This window comes from Protopterus annectens, chromosome 7.part0 (genome assembly GCF_019279795.1).
Source record: "Protopterus annectens isolate FY-2018-M chromosome 7.part0, PAN1.0, whole genome shotgun sequence".
NCBI classification, from domain to species: Eukaryota; Metazoa; Chordata; order Ceratodontiformes; family Protopteridae; genus Protopterus; species Protopterus annectens.
The window spans coordinates 659,917,917-659,934,400 of NC_056739.1; the positions used below are offsets into that span (position 1 = coordinate 659,917,917).

Below are 16,484 nucleotides of genomic sequence, written 5' to 3' on the forward strand. Positions count from 1 at the left end.
AGTGTCATTGCCACCTGCATTGCTAGCAATACACACATAAGTGCCATTATCTTGAATTTGTGCATACCGCACCTCCAGTGTGCCATCTGGGAAAACTGTGAGTCGCCCATTTGTTTTGGTGGTAATAAGCTGTTTCCTGGGTGACAACCACATAATTACAGGTGCTGGATCTCCATCTGCTCTACAGACAAAATGCACAGTGAGACCTTCATCCACTAATATCTGCTGAGGTTTTCTGTCACGTATGCGAGCCTTGCGACATGTGAAGTAATTGGGCAAAAGAATGTCTGGGAAATCTTTGAACTCCTTTCCTTGAACAAATTCTGGTGTAGCACATGCTGGCTGCTGTTTGTTGAAGTTCAGTCTCCACCGTCGCCGAAAGATCCATAGCAGCCTACAGTCACAAGCCAGGGGGTTGTTGTCAATGATGAGCGTCTCCAAATTTCCAACAGAATGGAATGCAGATTCTTCTAGGGTGTTCAAGTAGTTGCCAGAAACATTGAGGATGCGCAGGTAATTAAGACCACGGAATGCATACGGCTCAATTGCTACCAGTGCTCCTCCAACCAAATGGATCTCCTGCAGTCTCAGAAGTTCATGGAGCATAGATCCCTCTATGGTGGTGATAGGATTATAGGATAGGTTTAGAAACCTGAGGTACACCAAATGCCGTACGGCCACATAAGGAACAGAAGTCAGGTTGCAGTGAGTTATAGTCAAAGATGTTAGGTTTAGTCCATACAGACAGTTGGATGTCATAGTGTCCAGGTAAGGCCAGTGGGAAATTTCCAGCACCTTAAGCCTGTAAAGTCTCTTAAAAGAGTAGTCCCTTATGGCATTTATGTTTAAATGGCTGAGTCGTAGCACAATCAAATTGTGTAAATGAGAAAGAGCCTCTGATGGTATAGATGTCAAGTTACATTTTTCTAGAGTCAGTTGTTCCAAACTGTTAAGCCCACTAAAGGCTCTGTGAGAAATGTAAACCAAATCATTATCCCCAACTTCAAGGGATTTGAGGTTATACAAATCCTGGAACATGTAATCTAAGAGAATTACTATCTTATTCTCACTAATGTCTAACTGAGTAAGGTTACTCAGACCAGTAAATACTCCTAATTGGATAAGTTTTAGCCTATTGTTCCTAAGACCCAAAGTCCTTAAGTTAAAAAGATTGTTGAATGCACCTGGCTCTATGGTGCTAATGATATTCTCATTGAGTTCCAATTCCTCTAGGAGAGGGTAGTTAAGGAACTGATCCTGATTAATGTTCTTAATTCGGTTCTTGCTGAGATCTAATAGGCGAGTTTCAGTAGGGATACCCTCAGGAACATCAGTGAAACGCTTACGGTGGCACAGCACAGACCTCTCCTGAGGAAAGCAGTCACAGCGAGGTGGGCACCCAGTGGCAGATCCTGAGAAAACAGACCCCAACATGAGGAGCAGGATCGGCTGCCAACTTGCTAGGATTGGACTGTACATAATAGCATCCCCTGCTACCATCCTAACTTTTACCTGAAACAAACAGAATGAATAAACACAATTAGTGGAATGCACTTCACATGCTTGTTCACATTAAAATAGAAACATAGCAATAACCAACATGTGACTTTGCAGCGGCTCAGGGTGGAAAGAAATCTATTTTACTTAGCAAAGAATACAAAATACTCAAACATCTTCTACATTAATGCAAACGTTTTCCAGATTATGCTGTTATTTGTACATTGCTATCATTTACATACAGACAAACTCATTCACTAATAACTAAAAAAGATATTTGTGCAAAGCTGTCATTTACATACAGAAAAACCTATTCACTAATAGCTAAAAATGATATTTAGATTAAAAAATCTTACTGTTCAAGCAAAATGAATGATCATTGCACATAAGATGCTATCTGCTGTTGCCCTTAACTAGTATAATAGTAATAAAATTCATTCAAAATGCCAATGTAAATGCCACAGGATTTGCTGTTGGTTTATCTTGTAAATGACTCACATTTGCTAAATGGTTTATGCAGATGGTTCTCTACTTTTGTCAGTTATGTCTGTTTATATATAATATGTCTGAGAGCCTTGTAAATGTATGTTTGTGGCATTCACTAGAATCATAGCCTTTAAACATAAGAAATGTACGTTAATGTTTTTCTAGTATCATTTCTTGGCTCTTTTATGTTGATTTAAATAACCTCTCTTAAATCAGCTTCATACACTTGCCATCTGTGTTGCTACTACTTGCTGTAGTGTTCCTGGATGTACAGTTACATAACTCTATAATAAAGTCTGACCTCACCAACAATGTAATAATTATTTCACTAGTCTACTGCTTTTGTCATGCTCTAGCATTACCTGCACTGCTCTATTATACTTTGTAATTGCCTTCACCTTTACCCCAATCTGTTGCTCAGTTAATCTGTTGAATTTTATGTGCTCAGTTGATTGGTAAAATTCAGAACAGTGGTTCTGAGTAGTGTCTTCTGCCTGTAAAATTCATTTCACTATGTAACTATGATTCTGTATATAAATACTTCTGTGTGTAAAATTCAGTTGACTACAAACATTTTTTTTTACATCAGTACTTGAAACTGTTTTTTGTGGATGTCCATTACCCCAGACAACAAACATTAAATAGATAAACTAAATATGAGTAAATCATTTTCTATTCAAGCATTTTATTAGTTTGCAGTTTATTATGCAATGTTTCCCTGTATATATTTAAATGTGCATGTTCTTGTAACTGCAGTTGTACACTTGAATTTATATGTTCAGGTTAATGTGTCTAATATGCATATTAACTTCAATAATTAATCTAATTACAGTACACTTGTTTGGTGGCAAGGAAGTTCAATGCACCTATGCAGTCTTCCCTTTTAAGTTCCTTAATGTTGAGCCTCACATCCACCCCTTCCTTCCCAAATACCAATATTCCACCCTCACTATTCCCTACTGAATGCCTTTGTGAATGTCCTGTCTAACACACATTCTGGTAGGCCATTCCATAAAATCTAATAACACTTTCCACTAAAAAGGACCAAAATGTTTAAACATGATCACCAACACACTGAGTTGTATTAATAGTCAGTGCACTCATGCACAGAGAACATCTGTGCAACCTGCTGCTTATGGCAGTGTTGGTGAGATTCACAGAGGCCAACTGCATAAGACAGAGCTAGTTTATTTTCCTTATGAAAAGTTTATGAAAATGAAATATGTAAATAAGAGATGAAAGTGAGGAATCCCTCTAAACATGAACAACAAACTAATATAAATGAGGGCTATTCCTGCTTGGGCATATATCTTATAAAAGGCGAAGTTCCATCTTTTTTATTTATTTCTCAATCAAGGAATCTGCTTGCTGTAGCTACCAGCCTCGCTATTTCTCATTGATAGCTGCTTGACTCGACTGTGTAAAAACCACAGGCACCTAGCAACACTCACTGGCCAAGAAAGCATAAATTAAGGGAACGAATAACTCATTACAAATTTACTGACTAAGAAATATTTGATAGCATTAGAGTCAACATGGATATTGTAAGGGCTTTAGTGAGACATCTCAGCCATTATGGCTACATCTTATTCGCAAGGCTCTGCTAAGCATAACTCCATTTTTCAATCCATGTTTTGACATTAACTGCTTCTTGAACTAAATGTTGTAGCATATTCTTGCATCTGCAGATATGTATGTATGTATGCATATGTAAATGTATATATATATATATATATATATATATATATATATATATATATATATATATATATATATATATATATATATATATGTATATATGGGATCCATACGGATCACCAAATGGCAACATAACCGAAACAGATTCGGCTGGGCATACTTGCGCGAAAGTGCTTTTCACCCCGAAAGGCACTTTTGCGTAAGTATGCCTGTTGCAGAGATCGCACTACAGTGGGGATAAGGAAAAATTCCCTTTTCCCCACTGTAGTGCGACCTCGGAGTGAAAATATTTAAGTAGGGGGGGTGGGGGGTGCAGGGGGGCTTGTCCCCCTGCAAAAACATAAAAGTAATGTTTTATTCTTTTTTGTTTAAACACACTTTAATGAAAGTGCTTTTTTGGTGAAAGCACTTTTGTTAAAGTGTGTTTGGTGATTGTGGATTCGGACGATTGAACATTCGTTCAATAGTCCTAGATCCATATATATATATATATATATATATATATATATATATATATATATATATGTGTGTGTGTGTGTTTAGCATATCCCTGTGTCTGTAAATATGTTTTGTTCATTTCTTATGTGATCCTATTCACCTGGGATCTGCCTGCAAATGGTCCATTTAGATTAGTGCGCCACCTTACTAAACAAGTATAAATAAATAAATAAATTAATTAATTAATTAATTAATTAATTAATTAATTAAAATGTTTGTATGGCCTACAGACGAGGACTATGGAAAAGAGTGGTCTTCCTATTCCTGTGGACACAAGAGTGTATGTATGAGCCTACACTATATTTGTCAAGGGGACACTGAAGACACAAGCTGGGGACATGTATTTCTCAGGCTTTTGTCTTGGGATACTTTAGCAGTTCTGAGACACAGTCTTACACAATCAAGTCAGTGTAATTATCTGTCAGTGTCACCTCAGGACAGAGCCAAAACCATGAGTGCCTTCTACTGGATGGCATAGTTTCCAGTGGTCCTTGGTGAAATAGACTGTTAGCATGTTGCCATGTCGGCTCCATCTGGACCACTAGTGGTGCAGTACGAGAACAGGAAAGGCTATTGCCAGGTATAGAATGATGAATGAGAGTTCATCCCCAATGTGTCAGCCTACCAGCCTTACACTGTTGGAATTCTTTTTATGCTAAACTACTTGATTGCTGTATGTGTTTTGTCTCTCATATCTCTAGTGTGACGCCTAGCTGTCAGCAGTGATCTGTATGTTTAATGGTAAAGGTATAAGGAGAAGTGTGATGATTTACTCTAGTATAATGCTGATCTGGAATTATTCAGAATTACTGTTTGTTTATCGGAGTTACGGATAGGGCTGCTCATTATCTGACACTTTTTCAGGCTGCATTGGAAGTAGTAACATAAAGGAATATATGTTGCTGCATATACATGACAAAATGCATGTGTGATGTTAGCTATTGCTATATGGTGTTTGCTCAGGTGAAGTACATGAGAATATGGCATGTGTGATGGTAGCCATTGCTGTATGGTGTTTGCTCAGGTGATATACATAAGAAGATAGTGTGTGTGATGGTAGCCATTGCTATATGGTGTTTGCTCAGGTGAGACTGTGCATCAAATTAAATAGTTCATAGGATCATAGGATCATAGAATGTTACCAGGCTATTGGCCTTGAGGCCCTTATAAGCTTAGCCAAGAATTTAGCCCATGTTTACAGAAGTCAGCACCCAAAGCCTTTGTCCAACAGGGACACAGGTGGAATCCCTGGGGTGTATTTTTTGTTTCCCATCCAGTTATCAAGGTTGCGCTTAAAAAGGGATAATGAGGTACTCTGCTTGATGTGGAGAGGTAGTTTATTCCACAGCTGGAGGATTCTCTGTGACACAAATCTGTTCCGCTAATAAAGATGTCACAGACCAGGTTGAGGTCACCAGTGCGGGCTACTCGAGTGAAGAATGACATGCGGATATGCAACAATCTCATCAAGGTGGGGTCTGAGATTGCTTTGTATGCCAGACAGAGGTCACCTCTGAGGAGTCTGTATGAAACAGAGTAGAGGGACAGGGCTTTTAGCCTATCTGTGCAGGGTAGATGCTTGAGGCCCTGGATTTTCCTGGTAAAGAACCTCTGTGGTCCCTCCAGCTGCTGCATGTGCTTTCCGAGGTACACGCTGAACGGGACATTGTACTCAATAATTGGCCTTATATGGGAAGAATACAGGGATTGAAAAAGATGAAAATTCCGCTGACCAGCAGTATAAAGGTTGTCCTCCGCCAAATTTCCAGAAATAGTCAAAGAATATCACCCATTGATCATAAATGAAAAAGTTTTTAATGTATTCCAAGCGTAGACAGAATAAACATATACAAATTAACCAGATTTAGCGTGCTTTCGTCTCGTATCATGAGACTTCTTCAGAATCTTCTTTCTGAAGAAGTCTCATGATACGAGATGAAAGCACAGTAAATCTGGTTAATTTGTATTTGTTTATTCTGTCTATGCTTGGAATACATTAAAAACTTTTTCATTTATGATCGATGGGTGATATTCTTTGACTATTACTGGAAATCTGGCAGAGAACAACCTTTATAGTGTTGGTCAGCGGAATTTTCATCTTTTTGGTTGCCTTTGAGGAGTTGAAGAATACAGGGATGTTATGACCTCCTTATCCCTGAATGAGATACCCTTACTTATGAGGTGGGCCATGTAGAAAGCATTTCATACAACGGAAGCAACATAGTGGTCAAAAGTCAGGATGCTATCAATCTGGGTGCCCAAATCCCTCACGACTGATTACATGCTTAGGACATTGTTATTAATGTGATAATATGTGGGGACATCACTCTACCCAAAAGGGATGATAATGCATTTTTTGGAATTCAGCTTGAGGCCATGTTTCTGGCACTGATCATTTGTTTGGATGAGACTCTCTTGGAGGGCATCTACATGACTTGGAGAATTGATGACAACGCCCAGCTTGCAGTCATCTGCAAACTTGGTCAGCCATAGCCCACTGGTTTTGGCCTGCACATCAGAGAAGTATATCCCAAATAGAGGCCCCAAGACCAATCCCCGGGGTACACTGTTCATTAAAGGTGAGGTGGCTTTCCCTATTTTGATTAGGTGGGTTCTATCAATGAGCTGGTTTACTACTCATCTGGTAACATATGGATTGATGCCTAGTTGAGAGAGTTTATCTATTATGCCCGATGGGGCTTTGGCTAGGTCAAGGTAAGTGGTGTGCACCATCTTCCCCTCATCCATGGCTTTGGTGTCTGTCTCAAAGAAGTCAACCAGATTTAACAGACATTGCTTCCTTTTGACAAAGCCAAACGGTGTGGTGTCAAGTGTTTGGAGGTTGCCAGTGTCCCTGATAATGAGATCCATGATAATCCATTCCATGGTCTTGCAGATTAGGCTAGTTAGGCTGATGGGTCTATAATATCTCGGATTGGTGGATGCTCCACCTTTGTGTAAAGGGATGACAGTGGCTGTCCTCCAATCAGCTGGGACAAAGCCAGTACTCAGGCTTTCATTGAATAGGGTGCCTAATGGTGCTGCAAGTTCATGCCTGAGTTTATGTAGGATGCAGCCTTGGATGTTCATTCATTGACACCAGTCCTGTGTGTCATCAGAACTATTAAATGGTCACCATTTGTTCAGTCCAGGGGGTGAAGAGGAAACAGTGCTAGTTTCACTGGAAGGATTTATCACATTAGTAAATGAAGTAATCAGCTTGTATATCCCCAACCTGCAGTATCCACAAATACTATTTGAAGTAATACTTAGCAAAATCAAATTAAAGCCCCCCCCCCATTTTTTTTTTCCTTTTGCATAGTATCATCACAGTTATGCATGTTAAAAGTAGTTGTGTGTGTGTATTTGTATCAATGCCTGAGTTTTATCCATGTGGGTTGCAATGCAATTATATACCTAAGGTGATAGTGTGGCAGGACTGAGACCTCAACTGGGAGGGCCTGCAATGTGTTGTGGAAGGCTGATGAGTTTTGCCCATCTCCTTTTGTGTTATGCTATCTGCAGATGTTGGAACACAACTTTAAGAATCAAGTGGTGCTCAAACTACTCTGCCCTCAAGTTGGCAGACATCTCCCATCAGTGTTGAGCTGTGCATCTGATGTATGTGTGTTCTTTATTAGTGTGATCATGGAGGTGGATAGGAATGCTGTCTGATCTGCCTTATTGTGCATGTAGATCATCATGGCATTGTCCCTGGCCTCCACCATTCCCATGTACTGATGGAATTATTCACGTATACCTTGCAGTACTTTAACCAGCTGTACCTGACTCTCATTTACAGTGGCTTGAGCCTCAGTAATGTCACAGCACATCTACTGCTGGACAGCCAAGGTTTTTCATGTCTCCAGAGCTAGTTGTGATGTGTATCTTCAATGGGCAGCCATTTGCTCAGATATCACAGTGGGTACTGCTAACTCAGAAATGGCACTATCTTCCTGAATGTGCTCTTGTTGTTTACAAGACATGGGTTTTGAGCTGTGTGTGTCCCTCCTTTCTTCAGGTTGCAATTTCTGCTGTTATTGAGATGATTTTGTGAGCACTTGTCACAATTCATAAAATAATATACCTGAATGGTGGGGTGGGAAGGGGCCCTGTCAACATACTCTACAGCTTTATGCCTCTGTTCTCAGGCTGTGTTATGAGTATGACAGTTATACTATCATTGTCAAGACCTACTGTGCTCTGTTTCAGTCTGTTGTACTGGCGCAGTGGAAAGGTTTGGTTCTGCTGCTGAGCATGTGAAGGAGTGATGACATGTTTAACCCTAATAATAATGATAATACAGAAACCTGCAATGCTAACTGTGTAAACTTTTTTGCAAGCCTGATGTAGATGAGACATCTGGTGATTGAAAATGTATTTATTTATTTAGTTATTTAACATTTGTTGACTGGGATAGTCTGACTGGATGTATGTCTATTTTCAGCGGAGGCCCCGGGAGAAAAGCTCCACATTAAGACAATTTACAAGACAGAAATCTTGACCATATACAATACAGATAATGTCAGACAGGTAAAACATTTCAAATACAGGAACATTTATATAGTACTGTTATAGTACATACCAATATACCCGACTAAATAAGTTAAAAAGTTTGGGAAAAAGGATTAATAAAATATATATATATTTTTTTACATTGTTTATAAAGTTTACCAAACCTTAGGAGGTGAGCTACTACAGTAGGAATTAATAGAGAATATCACAGCACCTGAAATAGCATGTTAAAGATAGATAGTAAAGAATGGTCCTGCTACGGGAGAAAGTGTCAGTCAGGATTTGTGCATGGGCAAAGCCATTGGGCTTTAAGGAAGATTCTTAATTGCTTCTTGAAAAGTGGGGTAGAAGAAAGGGCTGTTAGTTTTGTTGGAAGAGTGTTCCAAGAGTTACTAATAGAGTTTGAGAACAAGCTATCTCCAGATTTGTTGTTGGACTTTAGGATAGCTACTAGTACCTTATTAGCTTATCGAAGTGTTGTTAGATTTTTATATGGGCAGATAAGGGTAGAGAGTATGGGTGTATTTGTGGGATGCTGTAAGATCTTGTATATAGTAGTAAGTTGCTGGAAAAGAATCTGGCTTTGCAATTCCAGCCATCCTAGCAATTTAAGATTTTGGCAGTGGTGGGTTTGAAAAGGAGCACCAGTGGCAAATCTAGCTATGTTATTATAGGATGTTTCCAACTTATGAAGATTATTTTTGGATAAATTGGTATAGATTGGGGATGCATAGAGAAGGGTGGAGATTAAGTGAATTTGGGCAATAGCAGTCCTAGCTAGAGGTGTGAGATAGGGTTTAAGTCTGTAGAGGAAACCAAGTTTTTTATTAACTGATTTAATGGTTAGGTTGATATGTAAGTTGAAGTTTAGATTATGATCAATTGTTACACCTAAAAGTTTGGTGATTGTGTCCAGAGTTATTACAGTACCATTATTAGATGTAATTGTAAAGTTGATAGCAGGAGACTTCTGAGTGGGAGAGAATAGTACCAATTTAGTTTTATTTTGGGGTTAAAGAGGAGACAGTGTTGATGGAACCAGTTTTCAACTAAGGTAAATATTGCTTGGGTACTTGAATGAAGTCTAGCAGGTGAGGAGGTTGAACATATTAATGTTGAGTCATCGGCATATTGTATGCAGGTGGTTTGTGGAAGGGAGATTTTCAGATCATTTATGAAAATAGTGAAGAGGAGGGGTCCCAGAACAGAGCCTTGTTGGACTCCAAGAGTTATAGGGAGAAGAGTAGATAGTTTATTTTCCCAGAGGACTGCTTGTTGTCTATTTCCTAAATAGGACTTGAACCAATTAACTGTCTGGGTATCTAGTGAAAGTGATTTGAGTGAGTTTAACAGTAATTGATGATTAACTATATCAAATGCTTTTGAGAGGTCAATAAAGAGGGCTGAGGACAGTAAGCTGTTGTTACGATTTTTATTAATGCAGTCAGAAAAGGATAGTAGAGCAGTTGTATTATGGAAAGGCCTAAAACCATGCTGGCAGTCAACTAGCAGGTGGTTTTGGAGGAGATGATCAAGTAGCTGATGGTGAATACATCTCTCCATAATTTTTGCTAAGGGGGAAAGTAGGGCTATGGGGCGGAAGTTTGAGAGTTCATTTGAGTTCCCACCCTTATGCAGTGGGATAATATATGAGACTTTCCAGAGGGATGAGATGGAACTTTCTGTAATGGTTCTGTTAATTAAGATGGAAACGGTAGGCAAGCACTCCAGCTGCCATTTCAAGGTATTCAGCTGGGAGGAGGTCTGCTGATGGAGTGCATGGTTTAATCTTAAGAAGTAGGGTGTGTAAGAGAGGTGTTGGGACAGGCTGCAGTTGTAATACATGGGGTAGGGTGGTTGGCAAGGATGAGTCACTGGTTAGCATGGATGAGTCAGTGGTGGTAACAGGTGGTAAGGTATTTGCTAAAGATTGAACAGTTTCTGAGAAAAAGTTGTTAAAAATATCAGCAATTTGGTTGGAGAATTATGAGTCACGTTAGAGGGGGTAGGTGTTTTGGCTTGTACAGGATGGAGTAATTTATTTAATCCTGACCAGAATTTTTGTGGGTTTAGTTGCTGGGTTTGTTGGAAGTTAAGGTGATAGTTTTTTTTTATCAAGGCATATTGATTTTCTAGTGGCATTCCTGAGCTGTCTAAAGTTTAAATGATCAATAGGGTCTTTGGTACTTCTCCATATATTCCAGATTTTATTTCTCAGTCTCATTTTTTGCCTTGTCTCATTTGAGAGCCAGGAATCAGGTTTGTTCCTAATGTTAATAGTATGAGAGGGGGCATGGTGCTCAAGGATTTTTAGGAATGTATTGTTAAAAAAAGAGACTGTTTCATTGAGAGGTAGATATTTTAGGAGTGACCAATTGCAGGCTTTTAGCTCTGCTCGAACGTTATCTAGGTTCAGGTTCTTTTTGTTCAGGGTGGTTCTAAAGTTTAGTTGAGTGGGAATGGTGATCCTTTGTCTAGTTATAAAGGTAAGAGAGTGGTCACTAATATCATCAGGAAGTATGCCTATTTTGTAAGATTGGGGGTTATTGTTGACTAGTATCCAGTCTAAGGTAGTTTGTTTGTTGCTGGGTTTATGGGTTCTGGTAGGGTCGGTGATAGTTTGATAGAAGCCAAAGAGATTAATGTGAGATGTAGGGTTGTCAGAAGTACAACAGTTCCGGTCAATATTAAAGTCTCCAAGGAGAATAGTTTCTTGTGGGAATGATGTGGAAAGCCAGTTAAGGACGTTTTCAAGAGTACTTATGTTGTTGCCTGGGAGGATGTAAGAGCAAATGATGTATATAAATTTATTAGCATTAATTTGGAGCTTAGATATTAAGATTTCAGCATTGCTAGGTGAGGGAGTTTGAGTGTTTAGTGAGGTTACCTGTAGTTCAGATTTAAACAATATTGCTACCCCCACCCTTTTTTGTTAGGACGGTCAATTCTAAGGATGTTATAACCTGGAGGGATGATATCATTGCCTTTAGTAACTGGTTTGAGCCAGGTTTCTGTGAGACATAGGATGTCAAAGGAATGTAAGTCTAGTAGGGCAAGAAGTTGGGTAATTTTGTTATTTAAACTACGAATATTGAGGTGGGCAATGAAAAGAGAGTTTGAGGAAGAAGAGGGGGTATGGAAAATAGAGGTGGAGGAAGGTATTACTAGGCCCTGGGTTTGGGTAAAATGTAATAGATTTTATATACCCAGCTATCTTGGGCACTATATGGCAGTATAAAGTACTGCCATTACCTATGTACTAACTTTCTTGTATGCCACCCTATGACTGTAGTAGTGGTCTGAAAGTACTAGTATCCACACCTCCTCTAATGATTCCTGTGGCATTGACATCTACTTCATACTCACCACCAGATAAGGCTAGAAGCTATTCTTCATCCAGTATTAAAGATTGGGTTATGGAAGGGCCACGATTGGTGCAGCTGCAGGTCATTCCATTCTGCCTAACCCCTCCCACCATGTCAATGTTTTCTTTTCCTACACTATGATTCCTTTCCCTTACAGTATTGATACCAGGCACTACTTCATTCCATGCCTCAGTTCTCTGTGACTACATTGGCCTCCCTTTCCTAAACAGACATTTCTCATATGTTATGAGAGCATATATAAGGATGTGGTTCTCTTCAGGTGTGAAGCTGTCTCTCTGGTGTCTTGATCTCTGATGATGCAACATGTTGTAACCTGAAAGCATTAATTTAAGGCCACAACTACATCTGAGTGACATACGACACTAACACTGAAACTGTCGCTCATTTGTCTCTAATACATATAATAAGAAGGCTTGGGATTTCATTCAGATGCTTTAATATATACCAACACATCAGAATGGATAGTAGCATCTTTAAATATGAATGAACTAGTTAACTGACAGAGCTTACATACATACATATTCACATCTCAACAGCTAGCTACAAAATGGCAGTCAGGCTCGCACGTGCTGATTATTTATACTCTAGTGGAAGCCCTTGGAGAGCTTCTTAAAGGTATATACACACTCATTGATCTACATCCTCTTTCTTAAAGAGATTGTGCTGCATGCAAAAGAATATCAGAGATAGGTATACGTTACTATGGACATTAGAAACAAAACACAATGTTCATGTCCAAGTTGCTTCATATCTGCTACAGGGTTTACAGATTTGACCATATCTTGTAATATAACAGTTGGAACTAGATTTAGCAACTTGTACTGCTGTGCACAACTTGTATCAGGAATTTCTGGATTCATCATAGGAACAGGAATGTCCTCTGGAACTTCCTCTGGAATTGGAACACCGGACAATTCACTCTGAGATAAAGAGTCTTTCTCACAGGCTATTTATGCAGTATAGGCTCGGACACTGGTTTCAAATGCTTCTGATTCTGCCTAAAAGTTGCTCCTTCTGATTCAACAATGTACGATCTCAGCTCTGGATTAATATTCTTCATGACACTAGTCCGATCATAACATTTGGACATTTGCATCCTTACCACTTCTCCATTTCGTAATGGATTGAGTGGTCTACTGATCTTATTGTAGTAGGACTTCTCAGATAGTTGTTTCCTCAACAGATTGCTTCTCACTGATATGTTGTTCTTGACACATGGAACCACCAATTGAGTACTGATTGGTAATGCAGTTCTGGTTTGTCTCGACAGAAGTCTCTGAGTAGGTGAACCAAGATGTTTAGCATGACAAATATTTCTGAGATTCAAGAAAACATCACTATTGTCTTTAGACTTCTCAAGTAACTGTTTTGCACTTTGCACTGTGCGTTCTGCCAAATCATTTGACTGCGGGTACTCTGCACTACTTGTGACATGAGTAAAGTCCCATTCTTCTGCAAATCTTTAGAACTGTTGGCTTGTAAACTGTGTGCCATTGTCAGAAATAACTTTGTGCGGACTTCCATGTACAGCAAAATGACGCTTCATCTTAGTAATTACAGTACTGAATGCTAGGTTAGGAAGTAAGTCAATCTCGAACCAATTGGAGTAAGAGTCCACTAACACCAAATAATGTTGACCATTCCACTCGAGGATATCAGAGGCTACTGTCATCCAAGGTAGTTCTGGAATCTGATTAAGCTGAAGTGGTTCTTTCTGTTGATGAGTCTTTGTACTATTACATACTGAACAAGAAGAAAGTGCTATCTCAATGTCTTGTGACATAGAAGGCCAAAATATTATCTCTCTCTCCCTTCTTTTGGTAGATTTGCTTCCTGGGTGACCATGATACAATATAGTAATGTACTCAGGTTGCAAGGATTTTGGAATAATTACATTTGGAACTTTCATACTGACACCTTTTTCAGACAAATTCTCATCTTTGGAAAATAAGGTTGCACTTCTTGAGGTAAGCTAGCTTGCCATGATTGATAAAGTGGTTGAGCCTTTGCAAAACTGGATTTGTGGCTGTGTGTTCTCTCAGCTCAACAAGATGTGTGGAAGAAAAATTTCTCATTTCCATGAATTCAAAATCATTAAACAAGTGAGAACCTTGATTGTCATTCTGTTCAGTGGTATTTCTGGGTGATTTGGATAATGTATCAGCAAGATAAAGAAGTTTGCCTTTCTTGTAGACAAGATTGAAATTGTACTTTTGCAATCTCAGCAGCATACATTGCAGTCTGGAGTTGAATGCATTGGCTTTCTCAGGATACTGACTAATGGTTGGTGGTCTATTTCAGTCAGGATACGTCTACCATAAACATAATCATGGAACTTCGAACATGCAAACACAATTGCCAAAAGCTCTTTCCCAATCTGGGCATACTGCATCTCAGTTTGGGTAAGAGTTCTTGATGTGTAGGCAACAGGTTGATCCTCTTGTACAATAACTGCACCAGGTCCAAATTTTGAAGCATCACAGGAAAGTGTTACTAGTTTGTGAACATCCAAATATCTGACCATCGGCAAACTGGCAAGTCTGTGTTTCAGGACATCAAATGCTCTTTGGTGTTGCTCTAACCAAGACCAGGATTCATCTTTATGTATCAGTTCTCTGAGCGGCATTGAAAGTTGGCTCAAGTCTGGAATGAACTTGCCTAGGTAGTTGACCATGCCAAGAAAACATTGTAGGGCTTGAACATTGTCTGGAGCTGGCATATTGAGAATGGCTGATTGTTTTGAAGGGTCTGGTCATAGGCCTGTACTTGTCAATCAATGACCAACATAAGGAACTTCTTGCAGCCTGAATTTGCATTTCTGTGGATTGAGCTTAAGATTCACTTGACTTGCCCTTTCCAGAACTTTTCTGAGGCTTCTGTCATGCTTGGCTTCATCAAACCTCCTACTAGCACGTCTTCTACTATGATAGTACAAGGATATCCAGAAAAAAAATGCTCCTTTGCACGCTGAAAGACTTCACTTGCAGAATTCATCCCAAATAGCATTCTCAAAAATCTCTACCTGTCAAACAGAATACTGAATGTAGTGAGCAATGATGGATTTTTTTGTCTAGCTGAATTTGCCAAAATGAACTCTTTGCATCTAAGACTGAACAAATAGTTGCGTTTGGCATCAGGGCTGCAACATATTTGACTGTGTGCATTGGATGATGAGTCTTTTTAGTGCTTTCTTCATATCTCGTGGATCAATACATATTCTGATGTCATCTGAGCTTTTCTTATGAGCTACCACTATAGAAGATACCCATTCTGTTGGAGATTCAAGTGGCCAAATCACACCTTGTTGCACCATTTTATCTAACTCGGTTTTAACTCTGTCCTGCATGGCTATTGAAACTTTATGTGCTGGCCTGATAACTGGACTGACCTCTGGGTCTAACTTCATGGAGTACACAACTGGAAGTTTGCCTAGTTTGTCTTGGAAAAGATTAGCATAGGTAGAAAAAAATGGGCTGGGCAAAATTAGAGTAGTGGTCTTTTAAGCTAACTCGATGGGATTCCTTATTAAATGAAATAAGTCCGATTTTCAGAGTCTTTGAGACATAATAATGACTGAACAAGCCTCTTGACCACATAAAATAATAAGTTGTAACTTCTTCCAGCAGAGTAACATGAAAGCACAACTGAGCCTTCTGTTTGAATTTCTTCACCTCCATAAGCAACAAGTTTCACACACCTTGCCAAATCTAGCCTTTCACCTTTACATACTCTAGCAAATGTTTCTGCAGACATAACATTGTACTTAGAACCTGTGTCAGAGTTGAGCTCTGTGGTTTGCCATTTATCTGAACAGTACAAAATACTTCATTCTTGCCCTTTAAATCAACTGCATTAACCATTTCATGAAGCACTGACACACCATCAACATAAAGAGTAGGCTAGTCACAGTCTAACTGATTAACCCATTTCTTAAAATGTTTCCTTTTAATAAAGAGTGCCCACATTCTTTTGACTTACAAAATCTTTTGAAATGATCACACTTATTACATTTGTGGCATTGTTGACCAAAAGCTAAACACTTTTCCCTTTTAGGTTCATGACTTCCACCACAATTACAACAGATGGCAATGAAAGTGAGTTGGGGCCCATGCCTTGAGTTTGCTGCCTCACTCTTGTGCTTCAATGAGACTGTGCAATGTCTGGAATGTGCTAGAATGTTCTGGGGTTTACCAGCTGGTGCAGCAGGGGCTGCCATGTGCTTGGGCCTGTTTCTTTTAACCACGTGCTACATACTATCAACATGAGCTTTTCACTGTGCCTTCCAGAGCTGTTCTCACTTGTAATAATATTTGTGTGCTTTTCTGTGAGCTTGTATATCTGACAAATCTCAATGGCCTTATTCAAAGTTAAATTACTTTCACAAAGCAAAATCTTTCTCACAGC

General features: G+C 39.2%; 1 protein-coding gene across 1 annotated transcript in view; it reads right to left on the reverse strand.

The window, feature by feature from the left end:
- LINGO1 (leucine rich repeat and Ig domain containing 1) overlaps nt 1-16,484 on the reverse strand; it is a 1,562,525-nt gene that overhangs the window by 1,500 nt on the left and 1,544,541 nt on the right. The window contains exon 4 of the mRNA XM_044077220.1: nt 1-1,512. This exon is cut by the window's left edge and continues 1,500 nt beyond it. Within this exon, the coding sequence (XP_043933155.1) occupies nt 1-1,500 (1,500 nt within the window). The 5' untranslated portion in view covers nt 1,501-1,512. The remainder of the gene's footprint in view (nt 1,513-16,484) is intronic.